We start from the raw sequence: 23,567 nt of genomic DNA on the forward strand, positions 1-23,567 counted from the left end.
TCCATAAGAAGCAACTCCTCAATCATTAAACTTTGTCAGAGATTTCAGCAATTCAGTCACAATTCAGGCTCCACTTCTAATTCTTGTTCTCTATTTCCACCACATCTGCAGGCACTTCCTCCACTGAAGTCTTGAACCCCTCAAAGTCATCCATGACGGTTGGAAACAACCTCTTCCAAACTTCTCTTAAAGTTGATATTTGACCACTTTCAATGAATCATGAATGTTCTTAATAACATCTAGAATGGTGAATCCTTTCTAGAAGGTTTTCAATTTACTTTGCCCAGATCCACCAGAGGAATCATTATCTATGGCAGCTATAGCCTTATGAAAGATAATGTCTTAAATAATAATAATAAATAATAAATAAAATAAAATAAATAATGTCTTAAATAAGTCTTAAATAATGACTTGGAATTCAAAGTTCCTCCTTGATCCATGGACTGCCGAATGTATGTTATGTTAGCAGGAATGAAAACAACATGAATCTCGTTGTGCATCTCCATCAGAGCTCTTGGGTGACCAGGTGTACCATCAATGAGCACTAATACTTTCAAAGAGATGTTCTGTTCTGAACAGTAGGTCTCAAGTGTGGGCTTAAAATATTCATTAAACCATGATGTAAACAGATGTGCTGTCACCCAAGTTTTGCTATTTCATTTAGGAAGCAAAGGGAGAGTAGATTTAGTGCATAATTCTTAAGGGCCCTAGGATTTTCAGAGTGGTAAGTGAATGTTGGCCTCAACATAAAGTCATCAGCTGCATTAACTCCTAACCAGAGAGTCAGCCTGTCCTTTGAAACTTGAAGCCCGGCATTGAATTCTCCTCTCTAGTTATGAATGTCCAAGATGGCATCTTCTTCCAACATAAAGCTGTTGCATCTACATTGAAAGTGTGTCGTGTAGTGTAGCCACCTTCAGGAATTACCTTAGCTAGACCTTCTGGATAACTTTCTACACTTTCTACGTCAGCACTTTCTGCTTCATTTTGCACTTTTATGTTATGGAGATGGCTTCTTTCCTCAAACCAAATGAATCAACCTCTCTTAGCGTCAAATGTTTCCACTGTAGCTTCCTCACTTCTCTCATCTTTCATAGAATTAAAGAGAGTCAGGGGCTTGATCTGGATTAGCCTTTGAGTTAGGGGGATGTTATAGCTGTTTTGATCTATCCAGACTGCTAAAATTTAATCCATATCAGCAGTAAGGCTGTTTTCCTTTCTTCTCATGTCTGTGTTCACTGGAGTAGCACTTTTCATTTCCTTCAAGAACTTTTCCTTTGCAGTCACAACTTGGGTAAGTGGCACAAGAGGCCTATCTTTTGGCTTATGTCAGTTTTCGGTATGCCTTCCTCAGTAGGCTTGTTCGTTTCTAGCCTTTAATTTAAAATGAGATACATGCAGCTCTTTCTTTCACTTGAACACTTAGAGGCCATTGTAGGGTTATTAGCTGGCCATTTTCCATGTTGTTGGATCTCAGGGAACAGGGAAGCCCAAGGAGAGGGAGAGAGATGGGGGGAGTCAGTGGAACATTCGGAAGACAAACATTTAACAATTAACTTCACTATCTTATATGGGCCTGATTTATGGTGCCCCAAAACAATTACAATTGTAACATCAGAGATCAGTGATCATAGATCACCACAACAAATGTAATAACAATGAAAAGATGTGAAATATTGTGAGAATTTCCAAAATGTGATGAGAGAAATGAAGAGGGCAAATGCTGTTGGAAAAATGGTGCTGATACACTAGCTTGCCTCAGAGTTGCAACACACCTTCGATTTTTATAAAATGCAATATCTGTGAAGTGCAATAAAGCAGAGTGCAATAAAATAAGGTATGTCTGTGCTTGTGGATTTATTTTCGCTCTTCTCAAATAGATTTTGGAAATAGACACTTGAAATAGATCATGAATAGTTTGTGCATTATAACTTATTTCTTTTTCTGCCCCTGTGCTTGATAGTCTAGTAAGGTCTAACTCAAATATGACATGAGAGTTGGGAGAATATGTTTACAGATCCTAGCTCAGTGATATAGACACAAAACAGGCAGAATTCAAACAGACTGAAAGTGCTAGAACACAAGGTGAAGCTCTCTTTGCCCAAACAATCCATTGGAAAACAGAAGTCGCCTCATGTTTAAGTCCTTGTGCAACCTCTCATATTAAAAAATGCTCTTCTAATACTCTACTGTGAACAAAAAATACTACTTGGAGAAGATCTCCACCTCAAATGAGCTCAATTAATGCTAGTTTTGGAGCTAACACTGGTGAAAGAAAATAAATAAATTGAACTCAGATTTGGTAATATTGCTTGGGAATAAAATATCAAATAAATAAAATATGTAAACTTCAGTACAAATGTTTCAATACAGAAATACCACATGGACCTCACATCTCCACCTCTTAGGGACTCACAATTGTTCTAACTACTTAACTCCTTGTTAATGTCCTCCTTGGTACATCAGGCCAAGAGCAGAGTCCAAGGACCTGATTGGAATTAGAATATTTACCCACTAGACTAAAAGTTTTTGGAATATTGGGACTTTTTGTGGCTTTATCTTCTTCCCCAATTTATCTCCAGTAATAGACACCAAAACTGTTTTCAATGCATGTTTGCTGACAGAATGAATGAGCAAATGAGATGTAAAAGCATGTAGACCTTTTCATGGACTTTGGAGATGAAACGGCTTATTGAGCTTACAAATTCCCTTAAAATGGGCCATCTCTAGCTAATTCGACAAGAGTTGTGATAACATAAATTTTGACTGATCTCAGCCCCCCTCTAAGAAGCTACAGTAATATCAAGTGAGATTTCTTGATGTTCTCTAGTCATTTACATTAAGAATTAACGTTTTGCACTGCTGTTAGGGATGAGATGAAAACTAATAACAGGTTATTGTGAGAAAGGAGCACCATGTTTTATCCCAAACTATAGAGAAGAGTTAATTAATAAAAGTGTCTCTCACTTAAAAATTTGTCTACAAGAAAATTGTCTTGCACCAATAACTTATAACAATGGTTTAGAGATATGGTCCAAAAAACATTTAAATTGCTAGCCTGAGTCTATCACTTTTTGAGTGTGCATTCTAAAAGTAGAATCTCAATGAGCTTACAAGCAGGGACATGAACAAACCATTTACAGAGTAGTTTTGTTTTCCTATACAGTGACCAGTAACTACAAACTTGTTGTTCATATGCTGAGGTCAAGTATGTGGCAGTCGGATAAGGGTGATTCTAACTTGTGTTTTCTAAAAAGTATCTATCAGTTGTTCATTACTAGGGGAAAAATAGAGAAAAGTTACTTACCAGAGGGAATCACGATGAGCTTAGTCCCTTCTCCAAATTTCTTGATCCAACCTGAGCCATCACACTGCTTACAGCTTCTACAAAAACTCAACCTCTTCCTAAGTTTCATGATGTAACTGACAATTAAAAAACTGTGTCCTGGCAATTTCATCTTCTGGGTTCCTTTGGAAGCCCTTGAATACAAGTTTTGCGGTGTCAGATATTTCATAAGTTTTCCCCAGATAAGTCAACCCAAACATCTGTTTTCCACCAAGGGATTAATCATTGAAAATCATTGATAGAAAATGGAAAGAATAACAGAAGAAAAACAAGAGATCAGGCCCAGCTGGTCAACCAACTGCTTTTCTAAATCATTAGGAAACGCATTCAGAGAATTAAGATGTTCTTTTTAATTTTCAGGTGTTCAATTGTGTTGAAACTGCTCAGACATTACATCAAAGGAAAGGCCCTTTTATTCTAACAAACACTAGTGTTGCTTTGTTAGCCATTTGGGGATGTATTTCTAAAAGGAAGAAACTCTTCAGTAACTGAAATGAAAATACGCCAATACAAATATACTTGAGAAATGTGAACAAATTTCTTCATTTTTAGTAAAGCCACGTTTACCATGTGTCAATATGATTCCTTACCCAGCAATGCCAAATATGAAATTGATTTCTGTGATGACATTACTTTTCCTCGAATAAAAGAAGAAATTTATATAATTTTATGTCCTATGAAATATTAGATTCTCTATTTGAACGTAAATTTGAAATGACACCAAGCATCTTTTCTGGTCACATGATGTGAAACAAGAAATCAACTAGAGAAGAAAGCTGTCACAGTCACAAATATGATACTGAATAACTATTGGATCAAGGAAGAAATCAAAACAGAAATTTAAAAAAATCTAAATGAAAATGAATATGAAACTCAACATACCAAAATATATGGGATGGAGTAAATGTGCTACTAAGAGGAATGTTTATAGTAATACAGGCGTATTTCTAAAAACAAGAAAAATCTCAAATAAATGCTTTAACGTTATACCTAAAGGAACTAGAAAAAGAAACATAAATGAAGCCCAAAATCAGTAGAAGGAAGGATATGATAAAAATCCCACTGGAAGTTAATGAAATAGAGACTAAAATGAAAATGGAAAGGATCAATGAAACGAAGCTGGTTCTTTGAAAAGATAAACAAAATGGATAAAACTTTACTAGGCTCTAAGAAAAAAAAGAGAAGGTTTAAATAAACAAAATCAAAAATGAAAGAGGAGAAATTACATCAAATATCACAGAACTACAAAGGATTACAAGAGAATACTGTGAAAAAACGTATGCACACAGATTGGATAAACTAGAAGAAGTGGATAAATTCCTAGAATCATACAACATTCCCAAATTGAATCAAGATGAAACAAATAATCTGAATAGACCAATCATTTGCAAGAAAACTAATACCATTATCAAAAACCTCAGAAAATATAAAACTCCAGGACCAGATGACTTCTCTGGTGAATTCTACCAAACATTCAAAGAAGATTTAACACTCATCTTGCTCAAACTTTTCCAAAGTATTGAAGAGAAGTGGACATTTTCTGACTCATTTTACAAGTTCAACATGACCCTGATACCAGAAACAAAGACACAAAAAAAGAAAATTACAGGCCGATATCGCTGATAAACATAGACGCAAAAATTCTCAACAGAATTTTAGCAAGTTGGATACAACAATACAAGAAATCTGGGATTTCTTCCAGAGTTGCAAGTATGGTTCAACATCCATAAATCAATCAGTGTGTTACACCACATTAACTAAATGAAGAACGAAATCACATGATCATCTCAATAGATACAGAGAAATCATTTGACAAGATTCAGCATCCATTTGTGATAAAAACTCTCAGTTAAATGGGTATAGAAAGAAAATACCTCAATATAATAAAGGCCATATAAGTAAAACCCACAGTCATTCGTGAAAAACTGAAAACTATTCCCCAAGCACAGGAGGAGGACAAGATGCACACTTTTGTCACTCTTATTCATCATGGTATTAGAAATCCTAGCAAGAATGATTAGGCAAGAAAAAGAAATAAGTGGTATCCAAATTGGAAAGGAAGAAGTAAAATTGTCACTATTTCTGAATAACATCATTTTCTATATAAAAAGCTCTAAAGAATCCACTAGAAAACTATCAGAAACAATAAATGAAAAGAGCAAAGTTGTAGGGTACAAACTCAACATATAAAAATCAGTTGTGTTTCTATACACTAACAAAGAACTAGCAGACAGAAATCAAGAATACAATTCTATTTATAACTTCAACAAAAAGATTAAAAGACCTAGGAATAAATTTAACCAAGGGGGTGAAAGACCTGTACGTTGAATACTGTAAGACAATGTTGAAAGAAATTGAGGAAGGCACAAAGAAATGGCAAGATATTCTGTGCTCGTGCATTGGAGAATTAACATACTCCAAATGTCCATATTATCTAAAGCAGTCTATGGATTCAGTGCAATCTCAATTAGAATCCCAGTGACTTTTTTCATGGAAATAAAACAAAGAATCCTAAAACTTATATGGAATGAAAAAAGACCCCGAGTAGGGAAAGCAATTCTGAGAAAAAAGAGCAAAACTGGATGTATCACACTCCTGAATTCAAAATATATTACAAAGATATAGTAATCATAACAATAATGTACTGGCAGAAAAACAGATACACAGATCAGTGGAATAGAATTTGAAGCCCAAAAATAAAACAACATATCAATGGAGAGCTAATCTTCAACAAACAAGCCAGGAACATACAATGGAGAAAGGAAAGTCTCTTCAATATGTGGAATTGAGGAAACTGGACAACCACATGCAACTGCACCACTCATCAAGCCATGCATCTATGTAAAGAGTAGAGGAAGACGGGCACGGATGTTAGCTCAGGGCCAGTCTTCCTCAGCAAAAAGAGGAGATTGGCAGTGGATGTTGGCTCAGGGCTAATCTTCCTCAAAAAAAAAAAAAACTGGGCTGAGGATATGAACAAACATTTTTCCAAACAAAATTTACAGATGGCCAATAGGCACATTAAAACATGTTTAACATTACTAATTATTAGGGAAATGCAAATCAAACCTGCAATGTGATATAATCTCACACTCACCAGAATGGCTATTAAAATCACAACAGATAAGTTTTGAAGGGGATGTGGACAAAGGAAACCCTCATAAACTGCTGGAGAGAATGTAAACTGGGGCAGTCAGTTCTGAATACGGTATGGAGTTTTCTAAAAAATTAAAAATAAAAATACCCCATGAGTCATCTATTCCACTTTTGACTATTTATCCAAAGAACACAGAAACACTAATTGAAGAAGATATATGCATCCCTATGTTCACTGCAGCATTATTTACAATAGCCAAGACTTAGAAGCAACCCAAATGCCCATCAACAGATGAATGGATAAAGAAGATGTGGTGTATATATATGCGTATGTATATAGACATCTATATATATACATATACATACATATATATACAATGGGATAGTATTCGGCCCCAAAAAGGATGAAATCATGCCACTTGTGACAAAATGGATGTACCTTGAGGGTATTATCCTAAGTGAAGTAAGTCAGAGAAAGACAAACACTGTATGATTTCACTCATAAGTTCAAGATAAGCAAACAAAGAAGTAGATAAGAAGAACAGATTGGTGGTTACCAGAGGAGAATGGGTGGGGGAAAGGGCAAAAGGGGTTAAGGGGCACATAACTACAGTGACAGATGAAAACTAAATGTTTGGGGATGAATGCGATTCAGTCTATGTAAAAGCTGAAATATAATGATGTGCAGCTGAAATTTACACAGTTATAAACCAATGTGACCTCAATAAAATAATGAACATAAAAATAAATTAATCTCAGTAAACGGCCAAAACAAAAAAATAACTGAGTATTTTTACTGCTTTTCATAATACCACATATCTCTACAACCTAGGGAAAAAACAGATTTTCAAGCCCAATAAGCCACCCTGAGCACCAAAGCATGAACTTTGTCACTAACTTGCAGATGGGATCAGTAGGAATCAGGAGAGAAAACAGATTTGCTTTGTAAAGAAGGAAAAAATTGTTAAAGAAAAGGGGAGAAAAAGTAGTCAAGACAGAGCCCATTACAAGCCTTTTTAGTCGCAAAATTTCGCATGTGGTCTCTAAGTGCTGGCTAGCATGCAGACAGTTTTAAATTTTGAAATACGTGATTCCATTTCTAAAACAAAATTCAAAAGTCATATATGTATTCTATTAGACAATTTTAGGACTACAGAAATGACAGAAAAGAATATCCGTGACCCTAAGGTCCAGAGATGACCACTCCAGAGCTATGACCTTTCCTCTGAACCCGTTCTCAAGGCTGAAATAAGAGCCCCCAAGACAAAGCAGTCAACATGGATTTCAGGGGGTCTTGCAACTGTTTGAATTGTGATTTTTAAAAGACGACTCCTGGGATACAAACAGCAGTTCCCCACAGTACTAGGATGTGTGGGGAGGTGGGTGATAGATATGATATGTGAAAATAGTGATTCAGAAGAATTTCTTGGATTTTCTGCAGCATTCATTAGATCATATAAGGTTGCTTCTATTATTCAGAGTCATTGTGTCTCACCCACTTCAGGTCTGAAGGAAAATCAGTTGAGCCAAAATCATCAGGATCTGTCAGGCATCCAAGTACACAAATCCCCACCCACTGGGTAATGTGAGCACCACAATAATAATCAACATATTCATCTCAACTCCACAGATATTACCTGGTGTTGTACATTCTAGTAGATGCTTTCAGTGTTTCTATGAATCAGCAATTTAAACCACCATTCAACTGGCAAACATTCACTTATGACGGGGCTGGTTTCCTCTGGCTGGTTTGCCTTTGGTGTGTGTGGTCAAAGTGTCCTTGGGGAAGCTACCTCAGCCTCAAGGAGAAAGGCAGGAGGAGGAAGTGACTCCAAACAGGGACCTGTTTTTCCCCCAATAAAGGTGATTTTCTCTAAGCCCAAGGCCACTGTCCTCACCAAAGTGTGTAAGACAAAGGGACTATCGAACCATGATTGAAATCTTAGATTTAAATTGATTTGAGATGACTACTCATGAGAGTCTCCTCGTATCTAGCTAATCTCTCTTTAACTAAACTATAATAGTCAGCCACACTACGACAGATGTGGTGCTAAGCCCTGGTATACAAAGGAGTATGGGTCCTGTGTGTGTGTGTTCCCGTGTATACGTGTATGCTAGTTGTTGTTTTGTTTGTTTGTTTTTTATCAGCTAACATTACTGAGCTCTCACAGTGTGCCATGCACTGGACCAAGCCCTTACTCTGCACCATCTCAGGAACCCTCAGAACAACCCACGAGGCAACTACAGGACCTCTGTTTTACAGATGAGGAGATGGGCTAGAGAAGCTATCGGCCTGACACACAGCTAGTAAGTGTCAGAGCCCGGGTCAGACCTGGAGCTTTCTATACCAGAGGCCTGGGTCCTAACTACTTTTCTTTACCATATGTGTAGCCAGATAATGGCGGCACAGCAGGAGAAAGAGGCTCTGCAGGAGCAACCTGCAGCCTTGACAGAGCAGATGAGATTTGCAATGTCTGCTGTGACAGTGCTGGCTCAGAGGAGTCAGTCAAACAATTACTGTTGGAGGAATGGAATCTTAAGGCACACAATGAACTACTCCTCAAACTCTGATCCAAAGTAGACATTGATTAAGACTCATTAAGTAGCAGTGTTTATAAGTTTTGTGCAAAATCAAATATTGCCACCCCAGGGCATGAGTCTGATATATTATCATTCTGCCTGCCCTGCTTGTGGTAAGATTATGCTGTGTTTGTTACATTTTAGCCTCTAGAAAAATGAATGCTTTTAACCCAATATCTATTTTTTTAATCAAAGGATATAGGTGGATCAGAAAAAGCTAATGTAATGTAAAATGATTAGTACAAAAGAAGTTACAGATATGATGTGACACACATATCTCGGCATAAAATAAAATAAAGTGAGTGGGGGAGGTTGATCCAGATGAATCAACACAGGTGCCATGGGAAAGCCTGTTGGGGAGAGAGGAGATTCCTTAAAAGAGTAGGGTGATCATTTGCACCTATTCATGCAAAGCTTCACCTTTGATAAAATACACAGTTTGGCAACTTCGTACACAGTTGCCTGTATCATCATTTATCTAGAAAACTGCATGAGAGCATACAGGTGGTCACTGTGCTTCCCTAGGTCATAACAGTGAATGAAGAACCACGGAACATTTACTGACTGACGTGGCTCTAATGTTTGCCTCTGTGCACCTCCCAGAAGGCACAACGGTAGGCGTCCGAGTCTTCTTTCCCTACATTGTGAATGGTGTGGGTAGACGTAGACGGTTCAGGTATCTTGTCTACCTCAAATTTGCCCATTGGAACACCTGACTCCATCCTGACTGTGTTGTCAGATGGAAGGTGCTGCAGGGGCTGCAGGGATTGACCAGGGCTTTCCTGATACCAATATAGGGACGTCGTGGAAATTGTTACACCAGATACCACACAATCCAGGGGGCTGTTTTTGACAGCTTGTCAGTACTGGAAAGTTGAGGTTGCTCTAGATGCCCTGCACCATACACACACACTGAAAAACAAGGGAGAGAGGAGACTAATGAGCAAAATTTAAAATTTTTAAAAATTACAAAAATAGCAAATATCTGTCAAAGGGAAGTGATGGAGGAAAACAACTTAAAAGTTTCAAGGACTGGGAGAGGTAATGCTTGGAAGAGTGACAGCATGTCTAGATGAACTGCCCTCTCCTCCAGGGCAGCCTGCAACCCCTGCTGAGAATAGTCTCAGACCATGTGGCTTGGCTGAGTCCACCAAGTCAAACCTCCCATTGGGGAGGGTGAACACGGCTCCCCTGCCTCATTGTGAAGGAGCGTCCTCACCATTGTTAGCACATCCACTCTATGTGAAGACAGCAGAGCAAGGTCTTCCACCTTAGATCAGACCACATGGTACAGACAGCCACCACAGAACTCTGAGAGGACTCAGTCCCAACAGTATTCATGAAGCTCCCACTATGAGCAAGGCATCATGTTAAGTTCTTTGGGTGTAATAAAGATGCAATGATACAGCACCTAACCTTGGAGAGCTGTCTAAGGGGAGAGCACTATGACTTAATGCTATGGTGTTGGTCTCCTCTCATTTCTCCAACAGCATTTCATGGAATAAATCATCAATAACTCCACTGAGTTGTCAGACCAGAGTTGGTGGGAAAAAGAAAGGGTGGTCTCTGCCATGTTCTGCATCACTGGGCCCACAGAAAAGTTCTGCAACCAGCTGGAGAGGGTTTGTTTCCTCAGTCTGCTTCCATCTACTCAGCTACCCACACACCCTGAAGCTTAGAGTGGTACTGGCCAGCTTCAGAGGTTGAAAACTCTGTTCTGTTTTCTTGGCTTCTGTTTAAGGTTCAGGTTTATAGCCTGTCACCAACCATCTGAAAGATATATCTCTACTAAACCCCAACTTCTCCTCTATGAAACTGGGCTTCCTCTTTCTGGACTTCTGAGTTTCCTTTTTGTCTGTTTTTCTTTCTCTAACCCAAGACATTCCATCTGTCTTAGGATATATTTACAGATTGCACTTCCCCAATCCACCAAAACTTGTTGTTTTCCACATTTCTCTTCTCACTTTACCTACTCCTCCTGAGGGATATTTTCCCATTCTTGGCTTTAATTATCTTGAAGGAATGAATAAAGTGATGATAGGAGGAAATTACAGGTCCATCTCCATCCCACACCTTCTTCTGAGCTCCATACACACATATCCAGCTGACTACTGGGCATGCTCAAATATGTGTGATGTAGGAGCTCAAAGTGACATTGTACATGGCCCAGGGTGAACTCATTACCTCTCTCCAACCCACCTCTTCTTCCTGTGTCAATGAAGGGCTTTGATACCCACTTTGTTCAAGCCAGGAACATGAGTGTCAGCCTCAATTCTGCCCTTTAAGAAGAGTTAAGACCTTGCTCAAGGTAACAGAGCTTGTAAAGGGCAAAGGAAGAGTCTGTGAGGGATGATGGGGCGTAGGGTGGTGTGGAGGTTCACAGCAGAGCACTGGGCAGCTCCTCTGGGGAATGTAGATGATGCTGTTCTGTAAGGAGATGAGTGAGGAGCTTGTTCCCCTGTTGGCCACACCCTCATTAACATCAGTTCACAGAGCTCACTCCTCATGGAGTCAGGCACTGAGGTAGGGGCAGAAAGAAGAAAGGGTTCTGTGTTATTGGGACAATGGGGAAGAGGAAATGAAGGAACAACTTGAAAAGAGAGCAACAGTAAGTTCCAACCCTCTCTGCCCCGACCCCTGCTTGTACATACTGGGAGGTCTTAGTTATGACCCAGCCCTTCAGTAGAAGATGGGGGTGCTGGGCTCTTTCTCACGCAGGCAGAACTTAATGATAAATTTCTAATCACAAAAAGAGAAACTGAGAGAGATAGACGCTGAGTTAATAATATGAGGGACCAATTTTCTTCAGATCATTTGGTCTTGCCTTTCATTAATCACTTTTAACAATGCCACTAAACTGTACATAAACTTTGATTTTTCAATTGAAAATGTATTAATTAAACCTTGATCTCAAAAAAATTTTTTTTTCCAACACATTTATCTGCAGAGAAGTTTCCTGTTTGGGGCTGGAGGATGAGTAGCACAGGTTTTCTTTTCCTTTCTTTCCTTTTCAAGAAGTTTACTGTCCTTATAAGAAAGCAGTAAATATAGTTAGATCTTTTTTATCATTTTGCTTTAATACACAAATCAGAATCACATAATTTCCACAGTTAAACCACATCATTTTACAGATGAGAGAACAGAGGTGCAGAGCAGCTGGAGATCCATGCAAATTCCCATATGGGGTGGCGTTAGGGGAGAAGTGGAAGGTGGAGGGCCCAATGACTCCCCGGGGCTGACTGAATCGCCCTGCGTGAGGATTGTCATCTACCACCACCATCTGAGTGGCAGGACTGCTAACGGACCAGGGCGCCAAGAAGGCGGCAGTGTTTTCTCCTGTGCATCCAAATGCTGACTCCTCTGCTGCAGAATGATTGATGGATGGTGGGGCAGCAAGTTAGAAACTGGAGTTAGGAATTGACTTCCAGTTTCACCTTTCAATCATTTTGTGGTCAATCTCCAGAGTCCTTTACCCCTGAAATTATTTGCAAAATATTTCATTTAGGCATTCTCCATGGGAGATGGTCAGGTTCTTAAATTGTTCCTCAGTAAGTGTGCTATCCAATGGTAATAAGTGTGTTCAAAAATTCAATTTGCAAATTATTATTTTTAGCTGCTGCATTAAAAGAAATTACAAAAGGGCCATCCCTGTGGTATAGTGGTTAAGCTCAGCACACTCTGCTTTAGTGTCCCAGGTTTGCAATTTCAGATCTCAGGCTTGGACCTACGCCACTCATCAAGCCATGCTGTAGGGACCCAAGTACCAAAAAGAGGAAGATTGGCACAGCTGTTAGCTCAGAGTGCATCTTCCAAACCAAAAAACCCCATGAAAACCATTTATAAAAAAAAGCAGGAAAAGAAACAGGTAAAAATAAGTTTAGGATTTTTTCATTTAGTCCAAGATATTCAAAATATCATTTCAACATTCAATCAATACAAAAATTCTTAATGGGATATTTCACTTTTCTTATCTTAACTTCAAAATATAGTTTGTATTTTACACATGCAGTCCATCTCAGCTTGGCTGCATTTCAAGTCTCATTAGCCTCATGTGGCTGGTAGCTGCTGGATTTAGCAGCACAGATCCTCCTCTGAATGCTTCAGAAACACTGAACTGGACAAGCTTTAGAAAGGTCCCTCCGACTAGATGGCTCCCTGATTCAGGGCCAAGCTGCAGCAGGAGGTCTCACTTAGAGAACAAAAGCCTCTGGGATTCTTTCCACGCTCAGACTCCTGTCGGCAGGAGGTCTCAGGCCAGTGGCATCAGGGCAGGGCTGGTTCTGGTGTCTCAGGAGAAGTGGTGGGTCAGACGGTTCCCTGGGTTCTTCCTGAACTGCTGGGGAAATGAGCAGTTCCGGGGCTTCCTGCTCCCCATGACCACTGCACGAGTCCAGTAGCAGGGTTCCTGGTCTGGAAAGAAATCCTGGGATGAATGTGTCCAACTGGGAGTCGGGGCAGGGACGGTTCTCATACCCACACAGCCATTCCCCCTGGAATTCCATACTGGAGACACATTGCTCCAGAAATATTAAGGCATGAGTGCTGTATTCAGATCCTACGTCTATCTTTCTGTGATTTGCTGTTGATTCAGGACTCGACTATGAAACCTGACCTTTATTTCTCTGTAAAACAACAAAACAAAACAACAATCAGACACTGAAACATCTCATCAACACTATTTAATATGTATGCCATATGTACTGATACTGGAATATTTTTGTGTTTTTTTAAATTCATTTATAATCTGGGTGCCTCAAGAAGGGACTAGACTGTGATGCTGGCGGATATATGAGACAGAGCAACCTGTGGGAGTCAGCTTCTGCTCACCTGGAACGTGGAGCTGACTCCTGAGCATTACGCCACAGGCAGGAATGTTTTCAAAGCATGCTAGGTTTACTATGTAAGCATAAGCTTTAAAATTAATATACTATCTAATATCCATTGAGAACTTGCTATTTGTCAGGCATTATTCTAAACATATTCTTATATCATTTTATTTACAATTTTTTTTATTGAGGTAACAATGGTTTATAACATTCCATAAATTTCAGGTGTACATCATTGTATTTCAGTTTCTATATAGACTACATCATGGTCACCACCCAAAGACTAATTAGCATCCATCACCATACACATGGCCCGTGTCACCTCTTTCACCCTCCTCCCTCCCCAATTCCCCCCTGGTAACCACCAATCTAATCTCTGTATCTATGTGTTTGCTTATTGTTGTTGTTTCTATCTTCTACTTATGAGTGAGATGATACAGTATTTGACTTTCTCCATCTGACTTATTTCACTTAGCATAATACCCACAAGGCCCATCCATGTTGTCTCAAATGGCAAGATTTCATGATTTTTTATAGAGGAGTAGTATTTCATTGTGCATATATACCACGTCTTCTTTATCCATTCATCCAAGATGGGTACTTCGGTTGTTTCCAAGTCTCGGCTGTTGTGAATAACGCCACAATGAACATAGGAGTGCATGTGTCTGTACTCATTCATGTTTGTTGGATAAATACCCAGCAGTAGAAAAGCTGGATTATATGGGAGTTCTATTCTTAATTTTTTGAGGAATCTCCATACTGTTTTCTATAGTGGCTGCTCCAACTTGCATTCCCACCATCAGGGTATGAGAGTTCCCTTTTCCCCACGTCCTCTCCGACACATTTTTTCCCTGTCTTGGTAATTATAGGCCTTCTGATGTGCGAGAGGTGATATCTCATTGTAGTTTTTATTTGCATTTCCCTAATAATCAACGATGTTGAACATCTTTTCATGTGCCTTTTGGCCATCTGCATATCTTCTTTAGAAAAATGTCTATTCAGATCTTTCACCTGTTTTTTAATTGAGTTGTTTGTTTCTTGTTGAGATGTGTGAGTTCTTTAAAAATTTTGGATATTAACTCCTTATCAGATACATGATTTTCAAATATACGCTCCTAATTGTTAGGTTGTCTTCTCATTTCGTTGATGATTATCTTTGCTGCACAGGAGATTTTGAGTTTGTTGTAGACCTATTTGTTTATTTTTTGTTTTGCTTCCCTTACCTCGTCAGACACTATATTTGAAAATATGCTGCTAAGATCCATGTCAACAAGAGCACTGCTTATGTTTTCTTCTGGGACTTTTATAGTTTCAGGTCTCACATTTAAGTTTTTAGTCCAGTTTCAGTTAAGTTTTGTGTATGGTATAAGATAACGGTCTACTTTCATTCTTTTACATGTGGCTGTCCAGTTTTACCAACACAGTTTATTGAAGAGATTTTCCTTTCTCTGTTGTATGTTCTTGTCTCCCTTGTTGAAAATTAGCTTTCATAGATGTGAGGGTTCATTTCTGGGCTCTCGATTCTGTTCCATTGATCAGTGAGTCTGTTTTTCTGCCAATACCATGTTGTTTTGATTACTATAGCTTTGTAGTATATTTTGATATCAGGGAGAGTGATACCTCCAGCTTTGTTCATTTTCTCTTAGGTTTTGCTTTGGCTATTCAGGGTCTTTTGTTGTTCTACATAAATTTTAGGATTATTTGTTCTATTTCTGTGAAAAATGGGGCTGGAACTTTGACAGGGATTGCACTGCATCTGTAGATGTCTTTACGTAGCCATTATGATAAATCTCCATATGAAAAATGAGGATAGTGACAATGAGAAGTGACTCATTCAAAGACACAGAGCCAATACATGTGACAACACAGATAAGTAACAGGTGTTCATTAAAGAGAATCAGAGTAAAATGAGGTATGAAAAATGACAATGAAAGACAGTCAGTATTTATTTTTACTTTGAAATTTTCTTTTTATATTTACAGATAGAAATAGGATTGCCTAGTTACACATATGTGCATATATATACATGTGCATATACAATTTTTAATGAGGTTTGCATATGTGGCTTTATTTGCCTGCTTTTGGTTATTATGAGAAATATTCAGGTCTTTAAGTAATCTATGTGAATATTATTTTTAACGATCAATGACACCTTCCTATGTCACCTAACCCCATCTGACACTGGCTGAGTTATTTAAGCTTCTTGTGCCTCGCTTTCCACATGTGTACCTCGCCTACATATATATCTTTTAGAGGTATTAAGAGTCTTGTGTTATTAGATTTCATGAAGGTAATGCACACAATGCTCAGATATTAGCACCTGGTGCATCATGAGTCTTCAATAATGTTATGAAGTCTTTTTATTACTATGATTATCAAATGAGAAAATTACATTGTTAAATATTTTTTACAGTAAAACTATAGCACCCAATATAGGAAAATATGTCAAGTTCATCAAAGCACATGGAAGAAATAAAACCATGTGTTCCTTCGAGATTATCCGTTGCTAAAATTTTAAACAATTCCCTTCCCCCTTTTTTAAAATTTTCCTATCAATATAAGCATTTATATTTTAATAGGTTATTATATACTAATGAATTTTTCTTTCTACGTATTGTGAATATTTTTACATTTCAGTAATAAATCCACAGAACACTGTTTTCAATGTCTGCATTGTATTCTATCCTTTGCATACAATATACATCAGGTGTCTCTTTCCCTGTTAGTCATCGTTTAGTCTGATACATAAAAAGCTGCCAGAGTGTTTTCCTCTGAGCACAGGTGTCTCACTGTGGACATGCATTACTGCTCTGTGAGGCTCTTCTGAGTCCAGATGTGACAGCTATGTAGGGAGGGTAGCAGAGGTATATTGACAAGCTTGTCTGTGCCCTCCTGTCTGGACAGGGCTCATGTTCTCAGATTATTTGCCTTTCTCTCAGGTCTCGCTCTCCACCCGAGATTCTATTAAAAGTCTTGGTAACTAGTAAGTTCCTATATGGGTTCGAGAAACCAACTGTCGCCAGGAATTACAGGGACAGATGCAATCAAAGGAGCTTGCGAGCGTCAGAGGAGAAAGGTGGACAGACTGACTCTATGTCCCCCTTTCCTGTGACTCTCCTTCCTTTCTTTCAATGACCTCCTTGAATTGAGAAATAGAATCAGGGTCCTTAGAGGAGGGGATGATGGGGATGAGTATGTTGCCACGACCTTGGAAATTACTGAACAAATGAGGGAATATGTGTGACACAGATGCAAGGGAATATTCTTCCATGAGGTACTCAGGATGAGCTGTATGAGAAGGATGCATGGATTAAAAGGTAATCTTCATTTATTTCACAATTATTTCAGAGGTGGCATCATAAACAATAGAATGTTTATTATTTTATATTTTGGAAAGTAAATATTGCTAATTTATTGGCATTTCACGTATTCTGTGAAGACTCTTAATTACTCAAATTCTGGTCACATTATTTAGTACAAAATGATAAATTGTGACAGTGAATGTTCCAGAAAGTTTAGGTTTCTTTTATCCGTGGGGGAGGAACAATGCATAGCACTTTTTTCTCTCCTCAATGATCAAAAAGACAGGCTCTGGAGCTCGATTACCTGGGTCCAACCCATTTCTGCTGTGTGACTTCGACACGTTCCTCAGACTCACAGTATGTCACTCTCCTCACAGGTCACATGGGCTTCATGATAACAGAAGTGACCTCAGAGGTCACTATGAGGATTAAAGGAGCTCATATGCACAAAGAGTTGAGAACACTAGCAGAGAACTCGCTCACATGCAAAATTGTTAGCTGTTCTTCTCTTGGTCCACTCTCTCTCTTCTTCCACAGACGGAACCAAGGGTTATTCACAATATGGTGGGCTCACCTAATGGCCCCAGCAACTCAGAATTCTATTCTGATGACATCGTGCTGGCACTGCCTGAATCTGAAGTCAGGAACCGTCTTCCTCCTCCCTCAGAAAAAGGACACTTGCTCCGTCCCAAATTTACCTCAAGTATTCTGTATATTGTAGAATTATGATCTTTCAATTTTCAGGGTAGCATCATGGCCCATTTAATGGACCAAACATTTTGACTCTCTGAGCCATAATTTCTTTATCTATAAAATGGGCAAGTAATAGTTATATTGCAGGGGTGTTGTGATAATTATATGTGGCAATATATATGTACTGTATCTAGGAGTGCTGGTGCACAATGATTCTCTCCATGAGCCTGAGTCTTTCACTGCCATTTCTCTCGCTTAAGTGAACTGGAGCTGGGTTTTTTACTGAGGTGATAGATGTGGGACATGCCACAATTAGGTTTGGTTTCTGCCCATACCAGTCTATAACTGTATTTTCAATGTCTGCTGTGGGCACCGTACAAGACATGTGAGCTCTCTCTTCGTCGGCTGGAGGTTGACATTTCAGGTTGCTCCACCTTTAACGGCCCTTGTCCAACTGGGAACAAAATAGGGAAATTCCCATAAACACCTAACACAGAAAAAGAAAACAATAAAGAATCTCTTTCATCTCTCATCTATGTTGGAATAATGGAGGAGCAACTCAGAAGCCCAGAGGGATAAAATTATGAATATTTCCAGCACTGTCCTCCAATCTTCCAGACCGTGTCACCAAGGAGAAGGCAGGAAAGTGAGGACCCTGGTCCTCGGAGGGGCCAGGTCAGTGAGAGGAGGGTGAGGTGTGACGTGGTGTAAGAGGAGGAAGTGGGGGGTTAGGTGGTCCTAGGGGGCCCTTCAGGACCTGCTACAGACCTGAGCATATTTGGCAGTTCTGTTGACCCACTGGTGGTCCACTGATGGGGAATAGGGTTCACCATCTGGATAGGAATGTGTCTGTGAGGCAAATGGAGGCAGTTCTGGAGTTGACCTAATAATTTCAAACTTTCCTCTTGCCTCCTTAATTTTCACACACAGAAACATTACTCCAGTGATGTGAGGATATGGCTTTTGAGTCAAAAAATTACAATTAGTTCCGTTACTAATTTCTTTGGATTCCGCAGTCAGGAGTATGAAACATGGACAGTATTTTACACTATAAATAAAAGGCACACCAAAGTTTCAAATTGACATTGTTCATACCTCATTTTAAAAGCCATACACATTTTGCTTTGAAATACAATGAGGCATTTTGTTTTATGATTATTTGGGAAATCACTGTACAGATTATAACACAGAGAAATCAAATTTCACTTGAAATCTGGGTGCCCTTCAAAAAGAGCTGGGATTGAAGTTGCTTAAAGGAATATCAGATAATCCATGGGAATGGGACCGGCGACCACTAGACTTGCTCCGTGGAAATGTCTCTTGAACATTATGTCACAGAGAGGGTTATTTTTAATTAGTGTTCATTTTTACATGTAACAATTAGCCTTTAAAATTAGTATTAAGTCTAATATGTATTGAGGATGTGCTAGCACTGTTCTAAGTGTTTTCCTGCCTTCTTTCACTTACACTTCTCAATCTTGAGAGTAAGTGGTACTATTGTCTCCCTTCAGCAGACGAGAACATGGGGCAAAGGTGACTGATCCCAAGCCACAAAGCTGGTAGATGTGGGAGCTTGGATAAGTAACAGATGCTCCTTGAAGAAAATCTGAGTAAAGGTGTTATGAAGTGACACAATAAAACGCAACATCATTTACTTTTAAATGTTATTGCCACACATTTATACATAGGAGCATGTTTGCTTGGATCAATACACACACAGTTCTTTTAATTTTAAATGGGCTTTACACACACAGTTTCTTATTCTGTTCTTTTAGCTAAATTTATATTTTTGAAAATATCTCAGGTCCCTAAAAAAGTTTACATGAATTTCATTATCAATGAACGTTTAAGATAACCATCCTCCTATACTACATACCTACCCCTTCTGAGGTTGGCTGAGTTATATAATCTCTGTGTCTCAGTTTCTACATCTATAACTGCTTAAATCAATATCTTTCATAGCCTTGAGGAAGTTACATTATCCCACTTAAAATAATAATGAAAATAAAGTAGCAGTAATAGTGCTTGACACAAAATAAGCCCTTTACAATGTTTTCGATTTATACTGTTATTATCATTGAAAAACAAGTGGAAATTATCTTGTTAAATAATATTTAATTTGTAAAAATTTATGTAGTCCATTTTTTGAAAATTTAGAAAATCATTAAAAGTATAAACAAGAAAATAACCTATCCACTCTATCAGAAAAAAAATTATCATAAAACTCAAATATTTCCTTTTATTTTGTTTCTCTACCAACGTATACATTTATATATTTGAGATTTAATATATACTCATTCATACTTTATGTGACTTTTCAATATTTGAATGTAAACTTTTTCACTTTTGTTAATAAATCTTCAAAAATGTCATTTTAATAGATTCATAATATTCTATCATTTGAGTGCAACATAAATTTGCTTTTTTTTCCCTTTGTTCATCATTGAATTTGTCACTAATTTTTTAGGAGTCATGTGGAAAAGCTGACATCACTTTCGTCTCCTGAGTTCTGTTCCTCTGAAGACACTATATCACCAGGTCCACTGCTCTTCCGTACAGTATACGAGAAAATCTAGACAAATAATTCAGCAAAGATATTTTGACAAGCTTAATGCACACTTTCCATGCATTCCTTCTGGAAAAGGCTCCTCTTCTCACAATTGATGTGTTCCACTCAGGTTCTGGTCTCTAATTTGCTTACATAAAAAATATAGGAGACTAGGAAGGTTGTGTTTCACCTCAAAAAGACAATTGTCCCCCCACTAAGAAACCATCATGGTCATAAAGAGTGTAAGACAGTATGTAAATCAAAGAAATATGAGCCACCAGAGGTGGGAGAAGAAGGTCTGAAGGATCATATGTCTAATTCCATCTCGCGTGTCAGCATGACCTAGAAATGCCTCCTTTTTTCTTCTAATACATCTCACATTTGAACAATAGAATATGGATCCTTGAAATATGGGCTAGAGAGCATAAATATGTGGTGTTATTTGGAGAATTTTTAATTAAGGTGTACACTACATATAGGAAACTTGCAAGGAGATATCTATATTCCTACCAAAACCCCACTGAGATACCACTGTTAGAAATAGAAAACAAGGACCTTACTATTGTTTTATATTGAAAAGTCAGTGACAATTTAGTGGCATTTTATTCATTCTGTGAAGATGCCCAAACATTCAAATCCTGGGCATGTGCTCCAGCACGTAATAATAATTTTTATCAGTTAATGTTCCATAATAGTTAGTTTTCTCTCCTCTGTGGAGAGGGGAAGAGGGCATTGTTTCCCTTATTGTCCTGCAGTAAAGAAGTGGTTAGTGTGAGAGGCAAGAAGAGCCAGATTATCTGGGTCCCTACCCTACTCTCCCAAATAGCCACGTGCCAGCTGTGTGACTTGACAAGTGACTGAACCACTTGGTGCTCACTTACCTCGTGAGTCAAATATGATTGATGACAATGGAACAGACCTTGTAGGTAGTGAGGGCTAAAGGAGCTGATATAGTCAAGGAATTGAGACCTTGGATAGAGGACTTATACACACACACACACACACACACGCACACACACACACGCACACACAGTGCTAGTTCTTCTGGTCTTGGGAGAGTCTTTCTCCTCTTTCACGGGCAGATCAAGGGTCGCACAATATTGTGGGCTCATCTAAGGGTCTCAATGAATTTGAGCTCTGTTCTGATGACATTATATGGGCATAATCCTTCTCACCACACCTCCCTGAAAAAGGGCTTTGCTGCATCCCTAATTTACCCCAGATCCCCTAGTGTTCACCTACAGAACTGCAATCCTTAAACTATTCAGTATGCTCTCACAGTCCAGTTCAAAAAGCACGGACTTCTTGTCTAAGCCTCAATTCTCTAAGCTTTAATTTCTTTAGTCGTAAAATGGACCAATAATAGTTATATTGCAGAGAGATTGTCTCGTGAATATATGCTAATAACGGCTCATGAGGATTCCCTCTCTCAGTCTGAACCTTGCCACTTACGGAGAGTCTCTGGGTGGTGAGATGATGGACAGTGGCACAGCCGTCTTGCTCTCAGTCCCCAGACAGGACTTTAATTTGTTGGGAAATAGTGTTAAATAAAGCTTTGGAGGCACAATTCCTGGGGTCAGCTGGAAGCTAATGAGCAAGCCTAATTCAAATGGCTTCCTGGAAAGCTCCGGAAGTGCTGCAGAGAAGGAGCGGCTGAGGCCAGGAGCTCAGCTGGGCCTGGTTGTGGTTGCCACAGTTGGGAAGGATGTGGTTGGGCACAGACCCAAGGAGGGGATCTTGTGTGGGTTTTCTCAACAGATCTAGTACTGTGGTGCCCATCCTGCACAGTAGTAAATGGCCACATCTTCTTTTTCTATGAAATTTACCGTAAGGATTGCAGTGGAAGTTTGAGAATCCTTCCTTGCTTCAAGTTTATTTTTCTTCCCACCTAGGTTAGCTCGAGCTGGGGATTTTGTCGAGCTCACAGTAATCAGATGCTCCAAAGCCTCGTTAGGTTTCTGCCGGTACCAGTGAATGTATTCCCCTGCAAAATCTGAGCTCGTTATCTTGCAATGTATGTTGATACTTTTCTTTACTTCTGCGGAAATGGATATCTGGGACTGCTCCACTTTTGTTAACCCAAGTCCAACTGTAAGCAGAAGAAGAGAATTTCCAGTGAACTTCTGACAATATAAGAAACGTTAAAGAATTTCTTTGCTCACTCACGTAGAATGCAATGGTCAGGGAATGTGACTCACCAGCCCAGAAGGACAAGAAGGTGAATGCTTCCAGCAGTGACATCCTGTCTGCCAGGCTGTGTCCTCAAGGAGAAGGCAGGAAAGTGGGGACCTGATGACTGGATGCCTCAGGTCAGTGGCAAGTGGGCGTGGCCTGAACTAGGGAGGGGGAAGGAAGTGGTGGGTCAGATGGGACCTTGGCCTTTAGTGCCGGCTGCAGGCCTGAGGTTACTGATTTCTGTGGGCCTCATGCCCTGCTGATCTCAGGAATGGGCTGATGGTCTCCTTAGGGCTCTTGGGGTGAAGGTGAGGTGGCCATGGAGGCGGATTTATTGCTGTGGAAATGGGAAGGGTTTCTACTTGTCTAAGAGCTATTTTTATGAGCACTTTTTCTCAGCATATTTTAAAACATCGCTTGTTTAATAAATATTAACTTTTATAATCTCAAACATTTAACGAGCATTTTCTATCTGTTAGGCTGTTTTTCTAAAAGAAAATGTTTTGTACTTTTTTAATCTTCAAAGCAATCATATGATAGGAATATTTGTAGTTTTCGTTTTATAGATCAGGAAAATAAGGTACAGAGGAGTGATGTCACTCAATGAAAGTCACATAGGTTATAGGTGGGGGATACTGGTGAAGTTACTCATTGAAGAAACTCAGAGAAACAGGATAAAGATGAAAATAAATATACTCATGATCATGTCACTAAGACCCACAACTATTATCATTATGATATTTAACTTCTAGATCTCTTCTTTGTATATATATGGATATTAATATGATTCTGTTGACTGTAAATATATTTATAAATTACATGTGCAATACGTATAGCATTTTGCATTATTCTTCTTTCAGTTCATACTATATTCTGAGAAATTTCCCACATCTTTGAAGCATTTTTTTAATGCTGCTATTCCCTATTCATCTCTATCACTTAGAAGCTGCCCGACTCTGTGCAAATTTATTAATCTTTGCGCCTCAAATCCTTCATCTGAA

At 38.9% G+C, this 23,567-nt stretch overlaps 1 gene segment (V, D, J or C); it reads right to left on the minus strand.

Moving 5' to 3' along the window:
• The window catches only part of LOC124243292 (T cell receptor gamma constant 2-like), an 82,912-nt gene extending 60,237 nt beyond the window's left edge, over positions 1-22,675 (minus strand). Inside the window, 3 exon segments of the C gene segment in view lie at positions 3,308-3,374; positions 22,167-22,480; positions 22,590-22,675. Coding sequence covers positions 3,308-3,374; positions 22,167-22,480; positions 22,590-22,632 — 424 coding nt within the window.
• Between the last annotated feature and the right edge of the window lie 892 nt (positions 22,676-23,567).

This window comes from Equus quagga, chromosome 8, assembly GCF_021613505.1.
Source record: "Equus quagga isolate Etosha38 chromosome 8, UCLA_HA_Equagga_1.0, whole genome shotgun sequence".
NCBI lineage: Eukaryota > Metazoa > Chordata > Mammalia > Perissodactyla > Equidae > Equus > Equus quagga.